At 42.2% G+C, this 23995-nt stretch overlaps 1 protein-coding gene across 2 annotated transcripts in view; it reads right to left on the bottom strand.

Moving 5' to 3' along the window:
• Positions 1-22588, bottom strand: part of RPS6KA6 (ribosomal protein S6 kinase A6) — a 37119-nt gene extending 14531 nt beyond the window's left edge. For both annotated transcript variants that reach the window (XM_030967400.1, XM_030967401.1), the window contains exons 1-10: positions 22460-22588; positions 14260-14319; positions 10542-10658; positions 7829-7910; positions 6971-7051; positions 5978-6057; positions 3006-3112; positions 2703-2740; positions 1505-1647; positions 671-741 (exon numbers count right to left, since the gene is read on the bottom strand). In XM_030967400.1, the coding sequence (XP_030823260.1) occupies positions 671-741; positions 1505-1647; positions 2703-2740; positions 3006-3112; positions 5978-6057; positions 6971-7051; positions 7829-7910; positions 10542-10658; positions 14260-14319; positions 22460-22534 (854 nt within the window). In that variant the 5' untranslated portion in view covers positions 22535-22588. The remainder of the gene's footprint in view (positions 1-670; positions 742-1504; positions 1648-2702; positions 2741-3005; positions 3113-5977; positions 6058-6970; positions 7052-7828; positions 7911-10541; positions 10659-14259; positions 14320-22459) is intronic.
• Positions 22589-23995: the final 1407 nt, after the last annotated feature.

Genomic DNA, 23995 nt, shown 5'->3' with positions numbered 1-23995 from the left:
TGCCCTGTGCTGGGAAGAAGAGAGTTTCTCCCTCCTCCCCTTCCCCATCACCCCTCAGAGGGCCCAAGGCTCTGCCTGTGCCAGGAGGAAACTCTCTGCTAGCTGAGCACAGACAGATGAGAACATATTTGCCCAACAGCTCCACTCAGTGAGCACCAGCTCACCCAGTTTGTCCAGCCCAACAGCTTCTGTTGCAACTGGGGCAATTTAAGATGAGAATTTGAGCACGTAAGGGCTCTCCACACATCTGTACACAAAGCAACACCTGATCACCTGCTGCTTACAAAACAAGGTGTGCTGTAACAGTAGCAAGGGAGTGTAAATCAAGCTGCTCTCAGTCACTGCACTGTTCTTATCTTCATTATACACCCACAATCAAAGTACAGATTCATCCCTGAGATTAAAATTGCTGGGGATACTTAATAGTATTTCACAGCCTGGGATCTAAAGCTTATCAAAGGGCTTTGCTGTTTGCTCCTGTTGCAGCTCAGTGCTCTTAGAATCATAAAATGGTTTGAGCTGGAAAGGACCTTAAAGCTCATCTTGTTCCACCCCCTGCCATGGGGACACCTTCCACAAGACCAGGCTGCACATGGAGTTACAACAAGCTGTTAAAACATGTTTAAAATGACATTTTTGGACTTCTGAAAAAGGAAGGAGTGGTACTTACTTCAGTATCATATTCATAGTCTCATTTCGATCTTTACCTTGAAATGGCAGGGTACCAGTAAGCATTTCAAACTGGAAAGAACAAATGTTAATCTAAATCAACACTTCTTCCCCCAACTGCTGAAACAAAGTGTTAAACACTGCACTCTTTCCTACCTCTACACCACACTGGTTGAACTTTGAAAAGATTATGGAAGTGTTCCCAAATCTAAAATCCTGCTCTCACATGCAGTTTACACGATGAGAACAGTGGCAAGTGTAGCATTATGATGATGGAGGATTATACATCAAGAAGGTACTTGAAAGTAATAAAATCTCCACCACAACCAGGTTCTAGATGTTGCCATATTCCAAAAACTGCAAGAATGGTAAAGTCTAGAACAATAGTTTACTTTTGAAGTCCATCTCCGTGTCAGGCTGATGCTCTAACACACCCCAGGAAGGGCTGAAGTGGCAGCAGTTACTGACTTAGCTCACTATTCCACTTCAGCATTCATTCCACAGGCTCACTCTCACAGAAATGCCATTAATATTCCTTCAAACCAAGCCTTCAAGCCTGTTTTTAAATTTAACTATCAAGTAACATGCAAAATAAATATACAAAGTGAAGTCTCACACTGACTACAACTGATTTTAACTATTAATGAACGCACAGGATTTTTCAGGTGCCTGATAAACATTCCTTAGAGGTGAAAAATCAATTTTATTCCACCCAGTAGCAATTCAGTCATTGAATTGTCCCCCTCACCCAAGCATTCCTAACCAGAACTGGACAAGCTTATTCTAAGTGCATTTGTGTGAGCTTAGCAAGGGAAGCAAGAGGCAAATACAGTACCATGAGGACCCCAAAGGACCACCAGTCAGCACTCTGGTTGTGCCCTCGCCTGTTTACCACTTCAGGAGCCATGTACTCTACAGTACCACAGAAAGAATAGGCCTTCTTCTCTTGGTCTACTGATTCCTTGCTGAGTCCAAAGTCTACAACAACAGCACCACAAGAATACAGCCAGTAAAGAATGGCAGGGGAACACAAATAAATCAATAGATGGTAATTCAAAATCCAAGCATTGAGAGGTTTGGGTTGGTTATTTTCAGAAATGTGATTAGCACAGCTCTCCATGAAACAAGAGACTGCAGGTATCTGGAGAGAGCACATTCCATCTACTACACACGTCCAAACCATTCTAAAAGTCATTAAATTCATAATTAGCCATCAAAGTTATTACTGAATTAACGTGGCATTTGAAATCCTACACCTTTAGAGCTCTAAAACACACACAAAATTCACACTCTCATTTTCTCTGTTCACTGCCTGCTTTATTCACACAAAAAATTGGATAAAAGTAAAAATCAGTTTCAAAGGGAATGCAGCCTGCATGGTCTGGTCTTACTGAATGATGAATAAATAAAATCACCCTAAAAATATTGGTGTTACATAAGGCAACATGGTTCTGTAACCTGCCTCAAGTTCAGTCCAGAACAGCCCTGCATTCCCAGAATATTTCATTGCCAGAACACTTTTTTCCTTATTGTGAATACACAAGTCCTTGACACTGGCTCAGCTCTCAAACACTCCTTTTTTCACAGGAGAAAATGATTGCTAATCAATGATCCCATCCACTGTTTCCACTTTCAGAAGGAAGTGACAAATTTAGGATTGAATGGTGTTTAAATATAGCAGAATTTAAAAGGTATGCATTTCATAAACCTGATCTCCATCACCATTATTCTATCAAGTCTTTGAGGGTTTAAAAAACATTTTCTCTTGGAATCTAAGAGCAATATCTTAGATGAAAATACATGATGAAATCTCTAGTACAAAATCATCGCCTTCAATGTAATTTAAAGCGTCCAGAAACTTACAGTAATTTTTTTTCTAAACAGTCTTTTATATACAGCATTTTCTAGAATATATGTGTTTGGATTGTTCCTCACAGAGCTATTTTCTGCAATTTTACATGCATTTAAAATTGATAATACAGAAACTCAAAAAAACTTATTTACAAAGAGATGTATTAATGAGTGGTGCCTACCTGTTAACTTGATATGTCCTGCTTCATCAAGCAAAATGCTGAAAATTAAAATTCACATTCACCAAAACACATAAAGATCAATGCTTACATAAAACATCTAAAATATAAGTTAAAAATTATGACATCAAATTCTGTTATTTTTTTAACAAGCTAATATTATTTCATTTAAACCACAGATAGGTGTTTTACATTTTGTAGTTGTTTACAAAGTCTTAACAAAAATAGTTTTAATTTTTTTACAGTGGAAAAGGCAAAGCAACAAGCAAAATACACATAATAGTGGTAAAATACATTTTACTTTACTTTTCTGGCTTCAGGTCCCTGTACACAATTCCCAAGCTGTGAAGGTGATCCAAAGCAAGGGCCAGTTCTGCGAGGTAGAATTTCACATCTTCCTCTGTAAACATAACCTAATAAGAACTGTATAGATTTACCTTCTGATCTTGTCTTCAGTTTTTAAAACTGCAATCTAAAAAATATATATTCCTGTCTGCCTAGATTTCAAACTTAGTTTTGAAAGTCCCCCATGAACTCATAATTCATGAGTTCAGCCAAGAGAAATGATTTACTAATATCTGTTAATTATAAAGTACACAAAGAACTACCTGCAATACTTAAATAAAACCATCAGCATTACTGCAGAGCATTAATTAACTTTTAGATAATAAATTAATTGTTATATTTTATGTAATTGACACTCAGCACTCCTCCTGCCACAAACCCAGACAGTTTTCCACTGCATCATAAAATTTAATATATGGCTGCTGTATTGGGTGAGTGTGAATTCACATTAACAAGATTTAGGAAAAATAAAGCAAAAATCATTTAGGAAAAAAAACATGGAGAATAAATCACTGGTGGAAATAACAATGACAGCCTGGGAGTTGAAGAACCTGCTCTGCTCTTAGGAAAAAAACTATTAAAGAATCCAGGTGAGGCACTGAAATACTGATGTTACTTCTAGAGCAGAGATGCACTTCTGTCCTGAGCACTCCACAGGCTGCTTTAATTTAATATACAAAAGCTCTGCCTGCTTTGGCTCTTGTCATGTTCTATAGATTTCTGGAGGAACTTGGAATCTTTAAATGGCTGGACTCAATTTGGGCTTTAAGCAAACTATTCCCTTATTTGCTGAATCCAGCAGGAATCCAAGCTCCTCCAGTAATTTGTAGAACATGACAAGAGCCAAAGCAGGCACAGTTTTTATATTAAATTAAAGTAACCTGTGGAGTGTTCAGGAGAGAAATGCTGTGCAGCCACTCAGTCACTCCTGGGCTCCCTGGTTCCTGTGCTCTGCATTGCTCAGGTGTGATCTGTTCTCCAGGCTCAGAAAATTCCTGATTTCCATAATGACAGGTGCTGACCTCGGTGAACAATGAAGCTGTGACACCCCACACAGTGTCACCTTCACACCTCCAAAGATGAGTGCTCATGCTGGGTTTCACCTCTTGACAAAGAGCAAAGGGAAACCTTGGGTTTCATTCATTACTCCCTGGATTTCATTACTCCTTGGATTTCATTACTCCTTGGAGCAGCCAAAATGCAGATCTCAGAATATAACGATGCTAAATGCTAATCTGCCATCTCCCCATAATGACATGTAAAGCTGTTCCCTGGGTCAAGTCAAACATGATGCAAGTCAGCTCCATTAAATATTACCAATAAGAACTTCATTACACACTCATCTCACTGCCACAGCTCATACCCACATTAGAATTTAAAGACCAACAAAATAACTTCAATAACTTTAATAACTTCATACTAAACCAAATGAATTTAAAATAATCCTTGTGTGCAAAGTATGGAATGCCACAGGGAATTTATCCTCATGTGCATTGTCCATAGGTTGTGTTTTACCACTGACTTTTGAAACTACCTCACATTCCCACCAGAAAATAAAAACCTGATTTTTTCATATTTATAGACATAAAAGCCAGTATAAAAGGTAACTTAAGTGTTCCAAAAATCAGGTGGAATCTTAGCAGTAAGAAAACTTGAGAATTACAACTTCTTGATTCCCACAGGGAAGACATCCCTCTTTCAACCCCCAGCAAGAGTCCTCATGGACAGCCTGGCATCCTTTATTTAAGATGTTCCATGGGGGATAACCCCAGCTGGGTTAGTGCAAGAGAACAGCTCTTCTGATATTCCAGAATTCCCTCTGGAATTGGACATTCCATATCAAAGCCTGACCTCTTTCCCACCTCCTGCTCCAATAACCCAGGACAAGTTGGTCACTTGAAGTTTTTAACAGCCATTTTAGCTTCCAGATTGATGAATTTTGAGCTCAATTCTTAGATATAATCACTGTGTTACCAATTTCAGCTTTTAACAAAAATGCCTTTAAATTCTCTCTCTTTTGCCTGTTCCTAAAGTAAAATCTTTATTTTTATGAGAAGTATAAGGGGAAAAAACTCTCCTAGCCTTACATACTGGGAATAAACCTCCTCCATGCCATGAAAAAAATCAGATAACACAGTTTTCTCATTTAAGGAAGTGGCTTTTCCTGTGCTTTGGCAATATAAATGGATTTACAGTGGTGAAAACACTGAAAACTTCACTTGCTGTGAAGCTGTTGAGAAACTGCCATTAAAAATTTAGTTCTTTATAAAAGGTTTGCCAAAAGAAAATAAAAGTCTTCTAAACGTGTTCATAACACTTAAGGTAACATGTAATAAATATTTGATGGCAAATGTTTTTAAAAAATAACAACAGCCTGTAGCTGTACCCCATTCCCTCCTCTGGAGCTCTCCCTCCAGGAAACAAAAATAGAAATGAAAAATTCAAGGTCCAGTTGTGTGCCAGGGCTGGATGGAGGGGAGTGGGCTCAGAAGCAATTTGTGTTCCCACTTTGAGGGATTCAGGATGAGCATTTGCATTGCAGCAGCAGGCAATTTTACAGTGCAGCAGAAAGCTCTCAGGGCTGCAGGATTCCAGGAGCACCTAAGCTGACTAAGAGCATGAGAACTACACATCCCCTTCCTTCAGTGCTAAATATTCATTTACTTCAGTTGTGTTTCCAAGCAACAAAACATTTTTAGACAAAAGAACTGTACTTTGCAGATGCCAAATTAAAACTTGGGCTACTCATCAATACACACTCGGGTTTCTTAAGGATAGAACAGAATCTAGGATATGTAATGAAAGCCCAAAAGTTACTAAAAACTTCACTATGACAAGAAATATGGGGGAAAACAGGTTTAGAAGCCAACCCTGTACCAACAAAACCCAACCCCTGTCTAAGAGTGAGTGGAGATAAAATTTTAGGTACTTACCTCTTTGGATAATCGTGTGAATACATCTCCTCCCCTGAGAAAATCCAGTATTAAATAGAGCTTCCCTTCAGTCTGAAAGGCTTAAAAAATTTTTTAAAAAGTAAATAAAAATCAATAGTTGTATGACAAAGCTACAAAACAAATCTCAATGCTTTTACAACTAGGAAATTTCAATCACAGGCAATACTTTTGTTTGTGGAAGTGAAATAATTCAGCACATGAGCTAATTTGTTGAATGATTCCTTGCTTCTTCACAGAAGAAAATCTTAGTCATGAGAGATGATTAAAATAATGTTCTTTCATTTCTCCTTTGTCAAACAAGGAAGAAGCAAGGACATCAATTACTGTGGTTTGGTTTAAATCTATGAAAAGTACAGAACCTCTGCAGAACTTGACCATAAAGATTCGGAAAGTTCTTACAAGAGAGCATGTAGCCACATTTCTCTTCGCAGAGAAAAGGAAGGCAGGACTTCCCAAGAATATTGCTGAGATTCACATTCTCTGAACCTCAGAGAAAGGAAAAACAATTCTTATCTCGTTTTCTGTGCTTGTGGTTGTGCAAAAGTAGAATACAATATGGAGACTGTTTACCCAAAGTGATGATGTTTTGTTTCCTTGGCCTGTCAGGGCCAGGTGTGTGTGTGTGTGTCAGGACTGTCGGGTGACAGTCACGAGATTCTGTGCAGTGCTGTGCAGTTGAATGCTTGGCAGGCTCAGTTTAGATGTAATGTAATATAGCATAGAATAATATAGTATAATAAAGTAATTAATTAGCCTTCTGATAAGATGAAGTCCTCCTCATCATTCCTCCCGGACATCAGGGGCGAAAATATCCACTATAAAACTTCTCTATAGCTATGTATTTACAGTCTTTTCTTTATTTTGCCAAGTTGCTAGAACCTAATGTGGGCCCTCCAAAAGTGAGGGAGAGCAAGAGCAGCTGTGCCCTGAGGCAGGGCAAGGAAGGGGGCAGACAAAGGGACCTGGACCCACCATAGTGCAGCTTGACGATGAACGGGTGGTTCACCTCCACCAGGATGTCGCGCTCCATCTTGGTCCGGACTCTGTCCCGAACTGAGGGAGAGGAAACAACAACAACAGTGGGTTAAAAAAGCATTTAGTACAACACAGAAAGGTTTTGCTGGCTAAAGGAATCTCTTTCCTCATCACCTGATTTGTTTGTTAAAGTCTCCCACAAAACTCCTCCTTTCAGACAGCAGGACTCTGGTTTGTTTCCTGCCTGCCCCAACTTTCTTCTTTGCCTCATTGGATTTCCAGCACATCCACATATTTTGTGATAATCCATATTGCTTTCAAGAAAAAAGCTCCTACCTACCTTCCCAACTTCAAATTTTGAATTAACTCTCTGTCCTGAATATAAAATATTCTTAAGATTACTTTTTCCCCTTTAACAATAACAGCCCTATTTATACACAGTGGACTCGCACCCATTCAAGTGTCTCCTGAAAGCCAAAACACTGAATTAAATTGTTCTGGCTCCTGGAACAAGGGAATGACTTAATTTTAACCACAGCAGATTTCTGACTTAACAAAAGACAAAAGGAAAACTGTTTATGAAATTAACTTGTTTTCATATAATGAAAAGTCTAAACAGAATTAAATAATCCAATTTTAAACTTTGAAAGAACATTTCTGACCACATAATTAAAGCTACCTGGCCAGATTTAAAATAATACTTAAACATGAACTTACAAGTTACTCTAAAAAAAAAACCTCCTGTCAGAGAAGAGTTATGAACTCACTGACAAATATTTAAGATTAAAAAAAAGCTTTCAAACACAGGTGCACTAAACCCCATTGTCCAAAGTCTCAGTTGAAAGACAAACCTACCTTTTAAAGAAGCTTTTTTCAACACTTTCATTGCATAAAGCTGCCCAGCATCAGGCCCAATTATCTTCCTCACGAGGAAGACCTGGCAATACAAAGCCCATTTTTAAATCACTGCAAGCTTGGTAATCAAACCCAAACTCTCACAAAGCATTTGCAAAGCTCCCATTAATGTCAGGCAGCTTCCAGTGCTCTGCACCAAGCACACACCTTTAAAGGAAGAGCAAAATTCCTTGATCAGATCAGAGCTGCAAAGCACCAAGCTCTCTGAAGCATGACACTGCCCAGAAACTTTGGATTCTCTCCTGATTTATCAAAGAAGTTCTTACAGAAAGATGTTTCTTTCTATCACTGTCTTGGAGAATGACAGTTCTGCCTGGTCTGCCACCTCCCAAGAGGTTTTTGAGGCTCAAGACCCAAGTCTGAAATATGAAACATTCATTTTTATTAATGAATTCTGTACAAGTGGTGAGATGAAAGCAAGGAAACCTCACCATTTAAGATCAAAGCACCCTTTCCCTCTGGAATAGCAACTCCAACAGGTTTTTCTACTTTTTCTCTCCAGAAGAGTTTTAAAGATAGATGGGATACAACTCGACACTGAGAAAAGCATATTAGATAAAATACTGCAGTACAAAGACATGGAGCTACACTAATTTTTAACCACCAGATCTTCCAATTTACAAAATGTTTGATATGTGCTCCTACTTTTAAATTGCTGTTCTTTTAATAGCAATTATTAGTTATGCATTAATAAGTTGTGCTTACAAAAACAAAAAAACACAACATACAAGTCACAAGAGAAAGCCAAGAGCTCCCTACAATTACCTCTCTGATCTCAGCTTACCCAGACTTTCATTTACAATTAATTCATTTAAAAAATTGTATATATTTTTTCAATGATCTTGCCACATTTTCCATTCTAGAATCAGAAATTCAAGCACTGTTATGGCTAAGCTGTACAAGGTTGGGAAAGGGGTTGTTTTTATTTTAGGCTCTGGTTAGAAGAAAAATATCATGTTTCAAGGTTGTCTGCCTTTTTGTTTTAATAAGTTTTGCCCAATAACTGACCTACAACAGTGCTCTCCTATAGGCCAAGGTGATAGAAAACAGTAAAGGGAGGAATTTGAACACCAGCAACTAAGAAAACAGCTGTAGATGAATACAATCACAATTATAAAATATTAATAACAAGCACATAGGAATATTTTAGTCTCAACAACCAACAACTTGTGAGGACACAAGGAATTCATGTGCAAATTACAAATTTTAGCTAGTAAGACCCAAAACAGCTGCAAACTACTGAAGCACCACCTATTTATTTAATTTGCAAATAAATCCTCCAGAACTCCATGTCTGCTTTATAAGGCACATCATTCCTGAGAGAATGAAGAGAGAATCCAGTAATTCAGGAGGTTTAACTCTTTATTTCTGTGGAATTATTAAGTCCTGCACTGATGTTAAAACCAGGTTCCAGGTTTAACTCTGTATTTCTGTGGGATTATTAAATCCTGCCCTGATGTCAAAAGCAGGCTCCAGGAAACCCCCCTGGTGTTTGCCAAGCCCGAAGGAAAGATCCTGGGAGTAGAAACTGGGGAAACACCATGAGGGCAACAGCCACTGACCCTCCTGGGTTTGTTTTCTCTTTTCAGTGGGAAGAACAGAGCTAAGGAGCTCTGAGCTCAGGTGTGCAGCACCTGAAGAGGCACTGCCAGCATTCCAAAGCTCCAGAGCACATCTGGCCCAGCTGCTGGGGCTCCAAACAGGAGCCCTCCTGAGGCTGGCACAACCCTGAGCTTTGGGAAGCCAAATCTGAGGCAAGGGCTGGCTGTGCTGAACCCTCAGGTGGCTCCAGGCATCTCAAACCAGGAGTAATGAATTTATGGAGCCTTTTCAGGCTCCTACAGTGAGAAGTGTGTGAGGGAATTGGCAACCAACATTATCAGGTAAAAAAATGTTTCTGCAACCTCAAAATACTAAGAAATATTTAAAGTCTGTTCTCTACACCATCACTTACGCACAGAATGCCTCCCTAATGTCCATTTCTTCCTCTCTCACTGTATTGTATGCAGAGGTTTGTTCCTGCCTAGAGACACACACAGATTCAGCAGAAGAACAGGAAAATGGGAACAAATGTAAAGCTGATTGACTACTTTAGATGTTGCAAAAGATGCAGTTTGAGTCTGGTTTTAAAAAATTAATTACCTTCCTATACACTAGGATTAATATTTCAACTACTGTGTTTCAACACAGCGACAGAGATCAGATTTTCAACTTCATTTCTGCAAAGTGACACCCAGTGGCACATTACAAAAGGAAAACATTGTAACAAAAATCCTGCCATATTTCTTCTCTGTGCCATTTGAATAATTAGTGTCTTTTAGGTGGAGATCACTTGATAAATACAGCAAACTAGAAAAAGTAAATAAGCTGGGAATATTTCAGGTTAAGTTTCCAACTGCCATGATCAACTCTTCTGTTGCTGCATAAATACAGATTTTGTGTCTGAAAAAAAGCCAAACATTCCCAGCATGTCAAGTCCCATCACCAAAAGACAAACCAGCATTTCCTTCAGAAGGTTCTGTCCATGGCTCTGGAGCAGGGCTGGGAATGGATTCCATTACTCAACACATTTTCAAACATTCCCAGCAACTCTGCTGGCCACTGTTTCCCTAGAATGTCTGGACAGGTCTATGGAACAAGTTTATCATCTTACCTTTCCAAATGATCCCTGTCCAAGAACCTTAAGTAGCTCAAACTGTGCTGGGTCTGCTTTCTCACATCCTTCTTTCACATGATGTGTAATAGGAATTTCTTTCACACTTCCTTCATCCTGTGATTTCAAAGCAAACAAAATACAACAGTGAGCAGGCCTGCAGTAACTAAGTCTTGTTAAAAGTGCATGTAAATACCTAGATTTTTCTTTGTTTCATTTTACTTTAGTAAAATATTTTAAATTCTAATAAAGCTTAAAGAAAAACTGTTCAAATGAAGAATTTTCCCATCTATCTTTTCTTAAACAGATGCATCTAAAATTTCTAAACTGAAGGAAAATTCTCAAAGAATGCTCATTTCCTTTTGCCATAAATATTTCAACTACAGAAAAGCTAGATTATTTTACATGAAAGGAATAAATGCACAGATTTTTAAAGCAAGACTTCTGAGCTTCACCTCTGCTTAGCAGCTTTAGTTTTCCCAGTGATTACTCTTCTCATCTTTCCCCCTTCCTGAAATAAGTCTTAATGAAAGCCAAATGGAATTTCATCATTTGGGGTAATTATTGCTTTTCACAGCAGCAAATAATAACTCTGGTCATCCATTTGTAGCTGGAGGAACAGGCAGCATTTGAAGACCATAAATAAGAGATGAGTCATCTTAAGGACTCTGAGAATTCTCGCATCCACGAGAAGAAACAGCTCTGGGGTGCAGAGCTCCTGGGAAGATTATCCTGTGTGGGGACCTGCTTCAGACAGCTGAGGGTAATTCTGAGCTAGGTGAGTGATTTAATGTTCTCCTGACTGTCTCATGTGCCTCTCATCTTTAGCAAAGCAGGGCACAGCAGCCCCAGTTGTGAAAAGACAAACATTCCTGATGACACAAATCCCATGATGGATTGCAGCTTTTATGGTGTAAGAGGAGTTTCTGAGAGCCAAAACAAGCAAGGTGTCAAAATAAGCACCCTTGGAATTAAAAACTGAGGCCCACAACAGCAACCCCAGTCTGCAGGTAAAAAAGGAGCAGCACCCTCAGCCCCAGCAAGAAGATCAATAAAGGTCTTGCACACAACAAAATCACAAGTGAAAATCCCATCTGATTTGCATGACTTCACTTTTGGGGCATCAAATGATGATCAGCTGTCTCCTACCCTCTCTTCAGGCCTTCATTTTGAAAACTTCTCTTAGCAGAGACCAGAAAACCACCCCACCAACCTCCTGTGAGTTACAGCCCCTCGATGAGAAGTGCAAATAGCACCAGGAAAGGACCTGGGCACTGATGAAACAGTTTTGGAAATAACATCATTCTGTAGTCAGGTGAACTTACTGCCCAGAACTGAGCATTAAAACTTCCAGTCAATCAGCTTTATGACAGTTCATACAGAAGCACCTGGATGAAATTCTGGTTTTACACAGAAATTCAGAGTAGAAATCTGCTCATCTGAATTTGTACATACTGCAGTAATTAAAGAAAAAAAAAAAAAAGAAGCAATCGTCACAACTGCATTAATTGCTTCTGCCTTAATTGCTTTGCTTGTCCAGAGGGGGAAAGAGAGTCCAAACAAACATCTTGGTATATTCCCAAACTGCAGTCCAGCTGTTACTGCACACCAGTCCTTTCCCCTCCCCTCTCTTATTTCATCCTCCTTCTGGGAAAGGCCTGTTTGTTCTGCCTGCTTCCCACACAAGGTGGCTATGAACACCAGACACTGCTGGAAAACAAAGTGAATTCTGTAATTCACAACCAAGCCACTTTATTTCCCTCTTTGGTCACAAACCCCCATCACACACTGATGACACACTGGAAAATCCCAACTTCCCCTCATCCATCCCCCTTGGTGACTGTCATTTATGCACTCAGAGGACAGATACACACCTATCTTTTCATTTTCCTTTAACTTCTAAACACATGCCTAATTTAAGGCAGGTAAGAACAGCAGCATTTCGAAGTCATCTGATGACAGATGAAAGCAGCAAGTTGTCTAATTACACACCAAGTTGTACAACAGACTTAATGGCTGCTTCTTCCTATGAAGTATGTAAATATTCTATTTAGAAGCCTTTTTTCTTCACCATCCTAATTTGTATTCCCTAACACCGTGAAACTTTGCATGAGAAAAGCTCTTTAAGAGTTCAGCCTCTCCTGTGTTTATCACCCACCTCGAGCCATTAGCCTGTGACATCACACGTGGTTGCTGAGGAGACTGAGAGGATTTCTAAATGTGAACTCAGGAGAGAAATGTTTTCCATGCAAATAAAGACTAACTTGAGATGGATTCAATGAGGGTTTTTTTAATAAAGTGTTTTATCTTCACAAAAGATGTCTATATAATTTCACTTACTTAACTACCATTAAGGTACTAAAAATTGGCATGACTGAGGTATGAGAGACGTTTTCATCACCACCAAGGAGTGAGCACACAGAGCTGAGCAGCTCCAAGCCACTTTCATTTTCATTTCTACTTTGGCCTCCCCGAACTACAAATGTAGTTATGTCATTTTGTGTTCTGCTCCTTGAGCAGCAAATTTCTTTCTAAGCTGAGGCACCAAATCCCACCCAGCGGCCTTGCACAAGAGGGAACTCAACTCTTCCCTGCTCCCAGCAGGTTCTCCAGGAGCCAGGGAGGCAAAGGAAACATTGGGATCAGTCCTGGCTTTGTCACAGGTCCCTGGAATGTGGCTCCAGAGCTCAGCAACCTCCTCATCCTCATTCTAGAGCAGTAGGAAACTCAGTCAATCCACTGCTCCTTTCCTTGCTACATGAGAGACCACTCTGACACTTGATTCACCCACTCCACACCAGGAAATGTCCAGGCACCACATGGGTCTGTGCCCAAGACTTCACTCTCCAAAACCCTTCCTTGTAAGTATTGTTATTATACCACAAAGCAATGGTTACAGCTGCTGACAAGATCCATTTATCCCACAATCCCAAACTGGTTTGGGTCCTTAAAGCCCATCCAGTGCCACCCCTGCCATGGCAGGGACACCTTCCATTGTCCCAGGCTGCTCCAAACCCTGTCCAACCTGGCCTTGGGCACTGCCAGGGACTCTCTGGAAGACAGATCCTTTGTGACCCTAAATACAAGGAGGAGTGTGCTGGGAAATGCTGGCCAATGTTTCCATGGGCTTTCCACCACACACAGGATGAGCCTCCAGTGTAGTCCAAGGTTTAGCAGCACACACAACACTCAACTTCAGCATCTCCTAAACAGGCACTGGGCAAAACCCTGCTCAAGAGGGGCTTACCTGGGATATTTCTCCATAAAAGCACAATTAACATACTGGTGTACACATTAATTCTGCTCTAAAAAAGCAGAATCAAGTACCTTTGAGCTGAAGGTACAGCAGCTACACTAAAAACTACAAAGGCAGAACAAGTGATGCAGCAAGAGCAGCATTCACCACTCTGTATGAAAGGTCCCAGGCTGGTCTGGGCATTTCTGAGGTTGAGGGATCCACAAATGCTCCCTCCAGCACAGGGAATCTTTCCATAAAGCTCTGCCTCATGCAGCAGAGTTTCCCAAACAGGGCATTTACAACAGTCCCTGCCCAGGTACTAATTTCCAAAGCCATCCTTGAGACTTGGAGTGTCCTCAGATATTGTTCAAATAAAATGATGGGTTCAGAAGTTATTAAAGAGCAGGGAATGCATCAATGTTGCTGCAACAGGAGGTCATGCTAATGAGTGGCTGAAGTGAGCAGGAATCAAACACTTACATGGTAGGAATATGGTTCACCTTCTTCCATAGGCTCATCTGCCATTTTAAGGCCATTTAACTGCAGGGAAAAAAAATAAAAAGAAAAACATCATTAAGACCCAGCAATTTCAAATTAGTAAGAGTTCAAAATTTGACCAATTTACATTTCAGAGCACACAAGTGAGAACTGGTGGTGGGGTTGCTCTAATTTAAAGCTGTAGTTTCAAACAAACACTACTACTCAGTAGTTATATTTAGCATCTCCCTTATGTATCATTTAGCATCTCCCTTTGTAAATGCCATCATTATTATTATTATGCCAGTGTTATTTAATTGGGATTAATTTAAAACTCCTTTAAAAGCTAGATACCACTCCTACAAGATGACACTAATGCAGAATTCCTCAGTTATGCATGAAACTTATGCTGCAGATGCTTTTCAGAAACCTAGAGTTTTCTAAGGGAAATTAATTGGCAGTTTAAAGGGAGAAGATGCAAAAGTGATTCCAAGCCTTTTTGAAAATACCAAGCCCACAGCTGCAGAGAAAAAAAAATTAAACTTAGTTTAAGCACTCTCTAAGTCACAAATAATTCAGTGCTGAAAGTGAAAAAAAACCAACCAAAACCCAGAAATATGAAGGACATGTTCTGTTCAGACATGCAAAGTAGTCATGAAAAACTGGAAATACCTGACAAAATGGGTGAATGCCATTATGGATTTTGCTTGTAATAACAGCCAATTTATTTATATATTAATTGGTCAGCATCTCTACCTTTATATGGCACAGGTCTGACATTAAAAGTAACTAGAAATGACATAAGAAAACTCAAACTTTTTTTTTTTCCTGAAAACCAAGTTGAACCAATTAAACTCTTAGGCTGAGTAATGACTTTTTTTCTTGTACATCTGAATTTTTCTAAAATCCCTGGCTAAGACACTGGAATATAGTGTTGCTGTCAGCATGGGAGTTGGCAAAACACAGGACTGCAGAGAAATGCCCCCCAGATTCCTGTGCTCAGAACCAAAGCCAGAATCTGCAGGAACAGGTGGGGCTGCAGGGACAGGTTTGTACCATGACTCTGTCACCCAGACAAACCCTCAACCACTTCCACTGCTGCCACAGACTCCAGGTTTGGAATAGAGCTTTTAAGAGTTAATTCACAAATTAATGCTTTTGATAAAATTAAATCTCCAGTTTTTGTAGCAAGATACTGGCACTTATTTTTGGACTATATCCTCACCGGGAAAAAAAAAAAGACAAAACAGCAAAACAGATCAAGGAAATAGCATAAAGCTTCATTTATTTTCACTCCAGAAGTTTCTATTTACCATAACTCAGTTTAACCAATGTACCTCCAACCCATGCCCATCATTCATCTCTCATGTGTTGCCACTCCAGCTCTAATAGCCAAAAACCGCTCCTGCATTACCCTGGATCCAGAAACCAAAGCTACTCATTTGCTACATAACTTATTTCTTTTTTTTGCATTTTTTACACGAATTAGACAGTGGGAGGGACAAGACACTCACTGTGGTTGTTGTACAAATTGACTGAATAAATCCAGCAGCAACACCAAAGTTCAGCCCAGCTCTGACCTCCAACCCCATTTCCATGCAATTTCTTTTCACAACACCATAAATTACCTTCAAGTGTGAACCAACATGAAGTCCACCAAGATTGTCCAAAAAGCTTATTTGGAACTAGAAATAAATTGGGTTTCTACTCGTGGTGCTCAGAAATGTAATAACATTGCTCCTTCATGGACTTCAATTCAAAGTGATTTTATTGTGCATTTCACCTTTTCTTTCTGGAAAGATGGGCAACATTTTCCAAGTTTTGTTACCTAAATTTAAACTCTGGAACCAACACCACCAACCAGAAGAACTGCAGATACACTGAAAACAATACAGATACAAAAAAATGGGGCTGGAAAGGGGTTTTGAACCCAAAATCAGTGCGTTATTTCATCTAGATTGTTCCTGAGAACACAATTTAATGTACTTTCAACTTGCTGGCAAATCAAGTACACTAAGCTATTGGATTTTTATGGCAGGTAATCATCTTAATTAACAATTTCCTATCATACACTTTTCCCCTTCACTGTTGCTCCTTGGTTTGTGTTTGTTTTTTCCTGTCCAGTCTCTCTGTACTGATACAGACTGGGACACCTGCCAATTTCTAGTCCAAAGAATTTGATGTTCAAGGGCATGAATCTGCTTTTATTGCTTGATACACACAACTACACTTTTGCCATATTTGTTTGTGAATCCTGGTCGCTGTCCATTAAAAAAAAGCCAAGGAACAAAAATCTGCAAACTTGTTGGAATATAACCCAAAGTCTGGTGGCTTGTTAAGTAATTCAGCTAAAAAAAGTCAATGACAAAAATCAAATCATTACTGTCTTGTACAGTCACTTAATTGGCTGAGTTTCAATAACCAGAAGCTGGCAAGAAAGCAAAGTGACAGTTAATACTTATTTCCCACCTCTGTGGAAACCAGACACAAAATGCAGCTTCCACAGCCAAGTGAGGCTCCTTTCAGAGACTTATTCATGAATATCTATGCACAAACATATAGAACAGAACAATTTCAACCTCTAAGTCATTACTTACTAAATATCTACGAATGCACAAATTTGATTTATTATTGAGAATTAAAAAGCACAGCTCTCTATAAAAAGAACAGGTGAAAGAAGCCAATACTATGATTGTGAAAGAGATTCCTTCATCTTTCAATCATTTTGCTGTTCAGTGCTGCTCAAGTCCTACAACTGAGCATTTTAAATATTAACTCCCATGAAACCACAAACTGAACTCAGACTTTTAGGCAAACACTGATGACACTTTCCAAACACACAATCTGGAAATGACACAAAGTACCCCAAGTTGTTGATTAGTAAAAAATAACAAAAGGAACTATGTAAATAGATGAGCTCAAAGTTTAGGTCAGAGCACCTGGCAAGTCAGACACTTCTGCAGAGGTGCAGGATGGAGGTCCCAACGGCCTGGCAGGGAGCAGGGAGCAGCGTGCCTCTGGATTAAATACATCCCATGGCTGGGACCATCCCTGTTATCCTGGGAGCAATGTGCCCCTGGATTAAATACATCCCATGGCTGGGACCATCCCTATATACCCTGGGAGCAGTGTGCCCCTGGATTAAACACATCCCATGGCTGGGACCATCCCTGTTATCCTGGGAGCAGTGTGCCTCTGGATTAAACACATCCCATGGCTGGGATCATTCCTTCTCCCTTAGGAGCGATGTGCCCCTGGATTAAATAAATCCCTTGGCTGGGACCATCCCTGTTACCCTGGAGAATATCCAAAGGGCTGGGAAAAGGCTTAATGACAATTGCAGATGTTCTTCCTCTGATTAGAACAGCAGAACAGAGTATTCCCAGTATTACCAAAGATTGGAATCATCTTCCCTCCTCCCACATTAAGGATGTTTTCACTGTTTACATGGTAGATTCCTTAGGACTTGGTGGGTCTACAGGTTTTGGTTGAAAGAAGTCAAGCAAAAGGTCAGCAAAAATGCCCAATCCTTGGAAAAGCAATGGAAGATGTAAAGCAAGTGCATCCTGCCCTGGTTTTACATGTCTTTGCTGAGGGATTCAAACAGAATTTTAAAAATTCTAGAAAAAGCAGATCTGGGAATTTTATCATCATACTATAATAGAAGTAAAAAGCAATATTCAGAACCACTCACCTAAAAGCTTGTCTGACTTCAAACAGGCAAAATTCTACCCAAGGATCACCAAGATCTCCTGTCTCCTCCACAGCTCCTCCTTCCCTGGGCTCCATTTGGGAAGTTATGGGGTGATCCCAGAGCTGCACCCCAGTTCTCCCACATGAGCACAAGAATAAGCAGTTTCCTTCCCCACAAACAGAAGGAACCCTTCAAGTAGTTATTTCAAAATATTTGAGTGGAAGCTTACATCAGAAATCCCAATTATGTCAAAAAGACTTCGAAAAAAAATATCCTGACAGGACGACCACATTTGTTCCTCATTTATTCTTAATTACATCTGTAGAGAGTTTGCAGCATTAATTTAATTAGCAACATACTGGCCTACTGAGGCTTTCCTGAGATAGGTCTGAGGAGTTTGAGGTTCTGGGCACATCCACTCCCCACCTACACAAACTCTGGGCCAGCCCCACTCCCTCAATTCCCACCACAAAGGGAAGAGGCCTCTAAATTCCCTCACACTCTTGAACACACCAAGTGAAAAAGGGAGATAAAGCAATCTAAACCACCTGAAACCCATAATCAGTTACTAGGGAGAGCTACAAAGTTCTTTTCCTGTGGCAAATAAATCATACATTCAGACAGGACACCAAACCTTCAGCAACATATAATTAGTGATTTTAGAAGAACATTTTGATCCTTCCCATTATCAGATCAAGGGACAATTACGTGTGCCTCCAACAAGTCACAGCTCTGACAAGGCACAAAGCTGACCCCAAGCACAGGGATCACTGAATTAGCAAAGGACTTGAGATCTTTTCATTCCTGCCTGTGTACATAACCTTAACTCCAGAATCAAAGGGCACAAAGCAGCCAGTCTCCAAATTACATTTAATGGCAGGTAATTCTGGAAAAGAATGAGATTTAAACTTGAGGAAAGCAACTATCTCAGATTTGATTCTTAATGTAGTGAAGTACTACATAAATAGCAGAATTCTACCTAGGATGAGTAAACAAATCACATCGTTCTTTGGATTTAGGCTAATTGTGGAGTGTTTCCAAAGGTATCCTGCAGGAAGCAAGGCGAGCTACCTGCAACACACTCCTGGATCTGGTCAGAGACTCAGAATACTACAGCAGATTTCCAGAACCAATTTCAGAGGTGGTACACAAACCCACCATCATTATTACTGTATTGCAGCACTTCTCAGTGCATAAAGACACTCATTGTTTTCTCTTTAAGAGCATTAACGTGCATACTTTTTTTTTTTAAAGGCGACTTGTTCTCCAAGATCTTTACAAAATCTGTACATTGTTGCAATGGCTGAGGCACTCAAACGAGGGGCAATGTTTTACTTTCTCTCCTGAACAGAACACCAGGCGATTGTGGAGATTCTGGGAGATGCACTGAACTAGGTAGAGCTGAGTCATCCACGTCACTGCCAGTAATTACTCACAAAGGAGTTATGCAACTCCTAACACTGACAAAATTCAGTGGCCTTTGACAGACCGGGCTCAGAACGTGCCCCAGAGATGGGACTGAAAACACTGGCCAAAATCAAAGATGTATTTATCTCAACTGGCAAAGGGAGCAGCTTATGCACAACAGCAGCAGAGCTCAGCTCATGAAAAATCCTTTTGGAGGGCAGCAACTTTCAATGCAGCCCCGTTTTCCAGCAGAACACTTTAGTTTTCAGTCACTTTTTTGTTTCAGCCTTGTCTTGCTTGTCACAATCAGGCAATTAAGCAACTGGTTCTTGAAGTATTTATTGCAAAAATAAGTATTTGAGAAGAGGTTGCATTTATGCAATTCATAATATTAATGTCTTGCAAACAGCCATGTGCTTACAGCAATTACAGAGCTCGTTGTAAGTGCAATCCTCCCAGTTCAAGGGGCAGAAAGTGCCCAAATTCCTGTATTCTGCCCAATTCCAACTATTTCTGTATTTCAATCAGCTTGGTCAGTAAAATGTTAATGTTTACTTTTCTGTTTCTTTGTAGACTGTAATTACATTTTCATAATCTACAACAGTTGATTATGATCAACACCCTCATACCTATTTTTATTGCCATGGAAATACTTATTAATCCAATATCCAGGGGGAAAGAAATTCACTGAATATTTGAAGCTTTAACAGCACAACCCTGATCTTTCCTACCTAGGCTTAAGGAATTCCCAGAGTCACAAAACAGCTTCACAAGTGACACTGTCACAGGAATATAAACACATGAACAGCACAGTGCACCGCCCCAAATCCTCAGCACTTCAAAGACCCCCCCAAAAAAAGGGCAAAATAATTCAATCCTGACCTTCAATAATTTCTTCCAAAAGTTCATGCTGCTCTTGTCACTTGAAGCATGAAAATTTATTTCCTACTTTCAAGATCATCTCCTTTCCTTGCCAGGTGTTTTTACACCAAGTCAACACAAGTGCTACTGGAAATGCACTTACTGCTAATAACATAATCCTAAATTTAGTCAACAAGCAGAGTCTCAGAGAAAACCATTCCTCGGATTTTCCCTCCTGTGCCACAGCTGATGGACAAGAGCACCAGAAGGCACAAGTTAATCTTCAAAATAAAAACCTATTTCACAGTAGCTCTGTTGACTGCAGTTCCAGCAAGGCCAAGGTCAGAGATCTCTCAGACTGCCAACAAAAGGCTTTAATGAATACTATGAGCTATACTTAATTCTGTAACATTTAAGTGAAAGGCCACACCAAAATTCATTTTGACATAAAATGCACCTTTGTTGAATCCCCAAGCCACGTGGATGTAGAAATCCAACAAGTGAGAAGTGCAGCACACCCCTGAGATCACTTATAGAAAGGGTTATGACAACACAAGTATTTGTTCCTGTCATTTGGGAACTCCACACTCAACTTGAAGAAACTGGTTTGGCACAAATGGGCTCTAAGTGCTGCTGGCCAAACCCAACACGGACACAACGAACACCTTTTAATCTCCTTTTAATCAGAGCACAACTGGAGGAGCTTTACACAGACCTTGTGAAATACAATTTAAAGAGTGACTGCTGCAAACAGTTGCCCTCAGATGTTACACACACAGCTGGACACCCCTGCCCTGTGCTCTGCTGGCTCCCCTCACTGGGGGTCTCATCCAGCCAAAAAACACCCAGGGATGCACATCCCACTTCAGCTGCAACACTCTACTCTTGATTATTCTACCACTGATACATCATAATCTCCTAATATTTCCTAAAGAACTGATCAACAGGACCAAGAAAGTTCTCAGACCTTCGCTAAGTTTCAGACCTCAACTACAACAAACTGCTTTTAAAACAGTATGAACAAAACAACCTTAATACTTCAGCTGACTTTCTGATATCTGATGCATATCCAGTAATTATAGTACCTGGCAGTGGTACTAAAATCCCCAAATATTAAAAGCACTAAGAAATTTGGGGTTTTTTTCCATTTCCATTTTTATCAAGGAAAATAAATTCAGCAAGACCCTTTAAGAGACATCCTTTCACTCTTGCACATTTTTTACTTTGAGATGGTTTTGCTACAGACCCTTTTCACTTGCAGCAAGAGTCTGGTGCACTAGAGAAAGCAAGTCTGACCAGTTTTAAGCAACTTTGTTTAGATAACATCTTTTGTGTGTCTAACAGACCTAGGTGTAATCTTTTATTTGTCATAGCTGACGATACCTGATATGCAACCCTTCACTGCTGATTTCAAAGTGCAAGAGTTTTAATACTCGAGCACCACGTTCTGCTGAGGCACAGGAATCATTGCAACAGAACCAGTTTTACCTTTTATTTTCTTTTAAATTGCATTTGCTCCTTGCTGATGAAGCACCTCGAGCACTAAGCAATACCTCGAAGTCGTTCCTCGTTCTTTAACATGTTTAAGCACCCAAACCTCAGCCAGGCACTCCTGGTTCTCTCTGCTCGTTGTGTTTATGGTAATTAATGTATAGTTATTCCAGGAGAAGGCAAAGGCACCTCCGTAGTGACAACCTACCTGGATGCGCAGCCACAATAGCGCGAGCAAATTTCCCGCAGAACTTAAAGTAACTTTTCACAGGAGCTACGGCCATAAAAGTGAGTTTACAACGCCTCGGATGCTACGTGGGGAGGGACACCTGTGACACGAAGCGGCCGGGAGGCGACACAAAGCCCCGGCCTCCCCGGGGCGCCGGTGCCGCTACCTCCACACGTGTCACGGCCCGCGCCCGGGGGGCACGGCCGGGCCCGGGGCGGCCGCGGGGCTGCGCGGCGGCGGCGGCTGGGCCCGCGGGACGGCGGGGGCGGGCGGGGGCCGCCGGCTGCGGGCCGGGGCCGGGCGGCGGAGCCGGGCAGGGCAGGGCAGGGCGGGCGCGGGTCGCGGCCGTGCGCAGGCCGGGGGGCCGGGGGCGCGGGGGCGCGGCGGGCGGGCTGAGGGGGCAGCGAGGCGAGGCCAGCGCAGCCCCGCGTGGAGGGGCCGCGGGAGGCCGGGCCGGGCGCAGGTGCCGGCGGGGCGCGGAGCCGGCCCGGCCCGTTCCCCCCCTTCCGCCCCGCACTGACCTCGGCGCCGCTCACGTACAGCTCCATTTTGTGGCAGGGCTGCGGCTCGTCGTCCAGCGGCGCGCACGGCACCATGTCCCGGCTGTGGGGCCGCGGCGGCTCGGCCGCTGCCGGGGGCCGTGCGGGGCGGCGCGGGGCCGGGCGCGGAGCGGAGCGCGGGGTGCGGGCGCTGCCGGCCGGCGGGGGCGGCGCCGCGCTGCGCTGCCCCGCGCACGCCCCCAACATGGCGGCCCGCGGGGGCGGGGCCTGCGCCGCACCGCGGTGACGTCAGGGCGGGACGGAGAATCCCCTGCATGGGGAGGGGGGGAATGACGCGCGGTGACGTCACCGGGGCTGCGGGCGGGCGGCCCGGTGAGGGGGGATTGGGGATGGAGGGGTTGGGGGTGAGGGACAGGTCTGAGGGGAGTGGGGTGGATGGACTAGGGGTGAGGGGTTGGGGTGAGGGGTTGGGGGTGAGGGACGCAGGATGAGGGGGATTGGGGATGAGGGAGATTGGGGATGAGGGACGGGAGTGTGGGAATTGGAGTTGAGACTGCAGGGACAGGTGTGAGGGGGATCACGGCTGAGGGGACGGGGGTCAAGGGGTTGGTGATAAAAAGGTTGGGGATGAGGGACAGGAATGGATGAGGGGACGCGGACTGTCAGGCGCTGAGGGGCACCGGCTGCGGGCCCCGCACGGCGAGGCTCTTCCTCCCACGGAGCTGACAGGAGGGAAAAAAAAATAAAAACCTAAAAGTTTCGTTCGGTTTTGTTTTTTTCGAATGTGCGAGGCGTGGGGACAGGATGCGCGAGCGGCGGGGAGGCACAGCCCGCTCCCCGCGGGGCCGTGGGCAGCGGGAAGGAGCCGGGGCGGCCGCGGAGCCGCCTCACCGGGCTCACGGCAAAGCGGCCCCGGAGCCGCCTCACCGGGCTCACGGCAAACCGGCCCCGCCGCCTTTGTTTGCCGGCGTGTTCGAAGGAAACACGGCTGCACTGCCCGACGGGGGCAGGAGAAGGAGCGTGCATGAAAAAATGATATTCCCACTTCACCCTTCGATTTTAGGAGCTGTAAGACGCTAGATGACACTGTCAAAAGTGTGTTTTTAAAGGCTAGAAAGCTGCCTCAATGACAGTTTGTATTTGAACATGCTGCATGACTTATTGATAAGCCCGGCCCTCTAGATAAAGCAAAGGAAGACTCAAACAGTTCTTAATTGCCGAATAATTTCTATGAAATGAGCACAAACAAGGGAACAAGCTGGTGCACCCCATAGCCCAAACACTTTCCATGCTGATTTTTTTGGCTCAGAAGTCAACCAGTGCACAGACAAGTGTAGGACGCTGTGCTGCTCCAGTCCGTGATTAGATGCCATTCCCAGTCCCCCAAAGGTGCCCATTCCCAAAGGTGAATGAAAAGTGAGTATTGTATTGTGAATGTGTCACTGCAGCCATCTGGCACCTCAGCAGTTCCATTACAAGCCTGTTTTTAAGGCCTGTTTTTAAGGCTCTGGAACTCAAGCATGAAAGACAAATGTTTTGGGGTGTGTACCAGGAATG

This window comes from Camarhynchus parvulus, chromosome 4A (assembly GCF_901933205.1).
Source record: "Camarhynchus parvulus chromosome 4A, STF_HiC, whole genome shotgun sequence".
NCBI classification, from domain to species: Eukaryota; Metazoa; Chordata; class Aves; order Passeriformes; family Thraupidae; genus Camarhynchus; species Camarhynchus parvulus.
The sequence above is the reverse complement of the archived record's forward strand: the minus strand, read 5'-3'. Positions and strand labels throughout refer to the sequence as shown.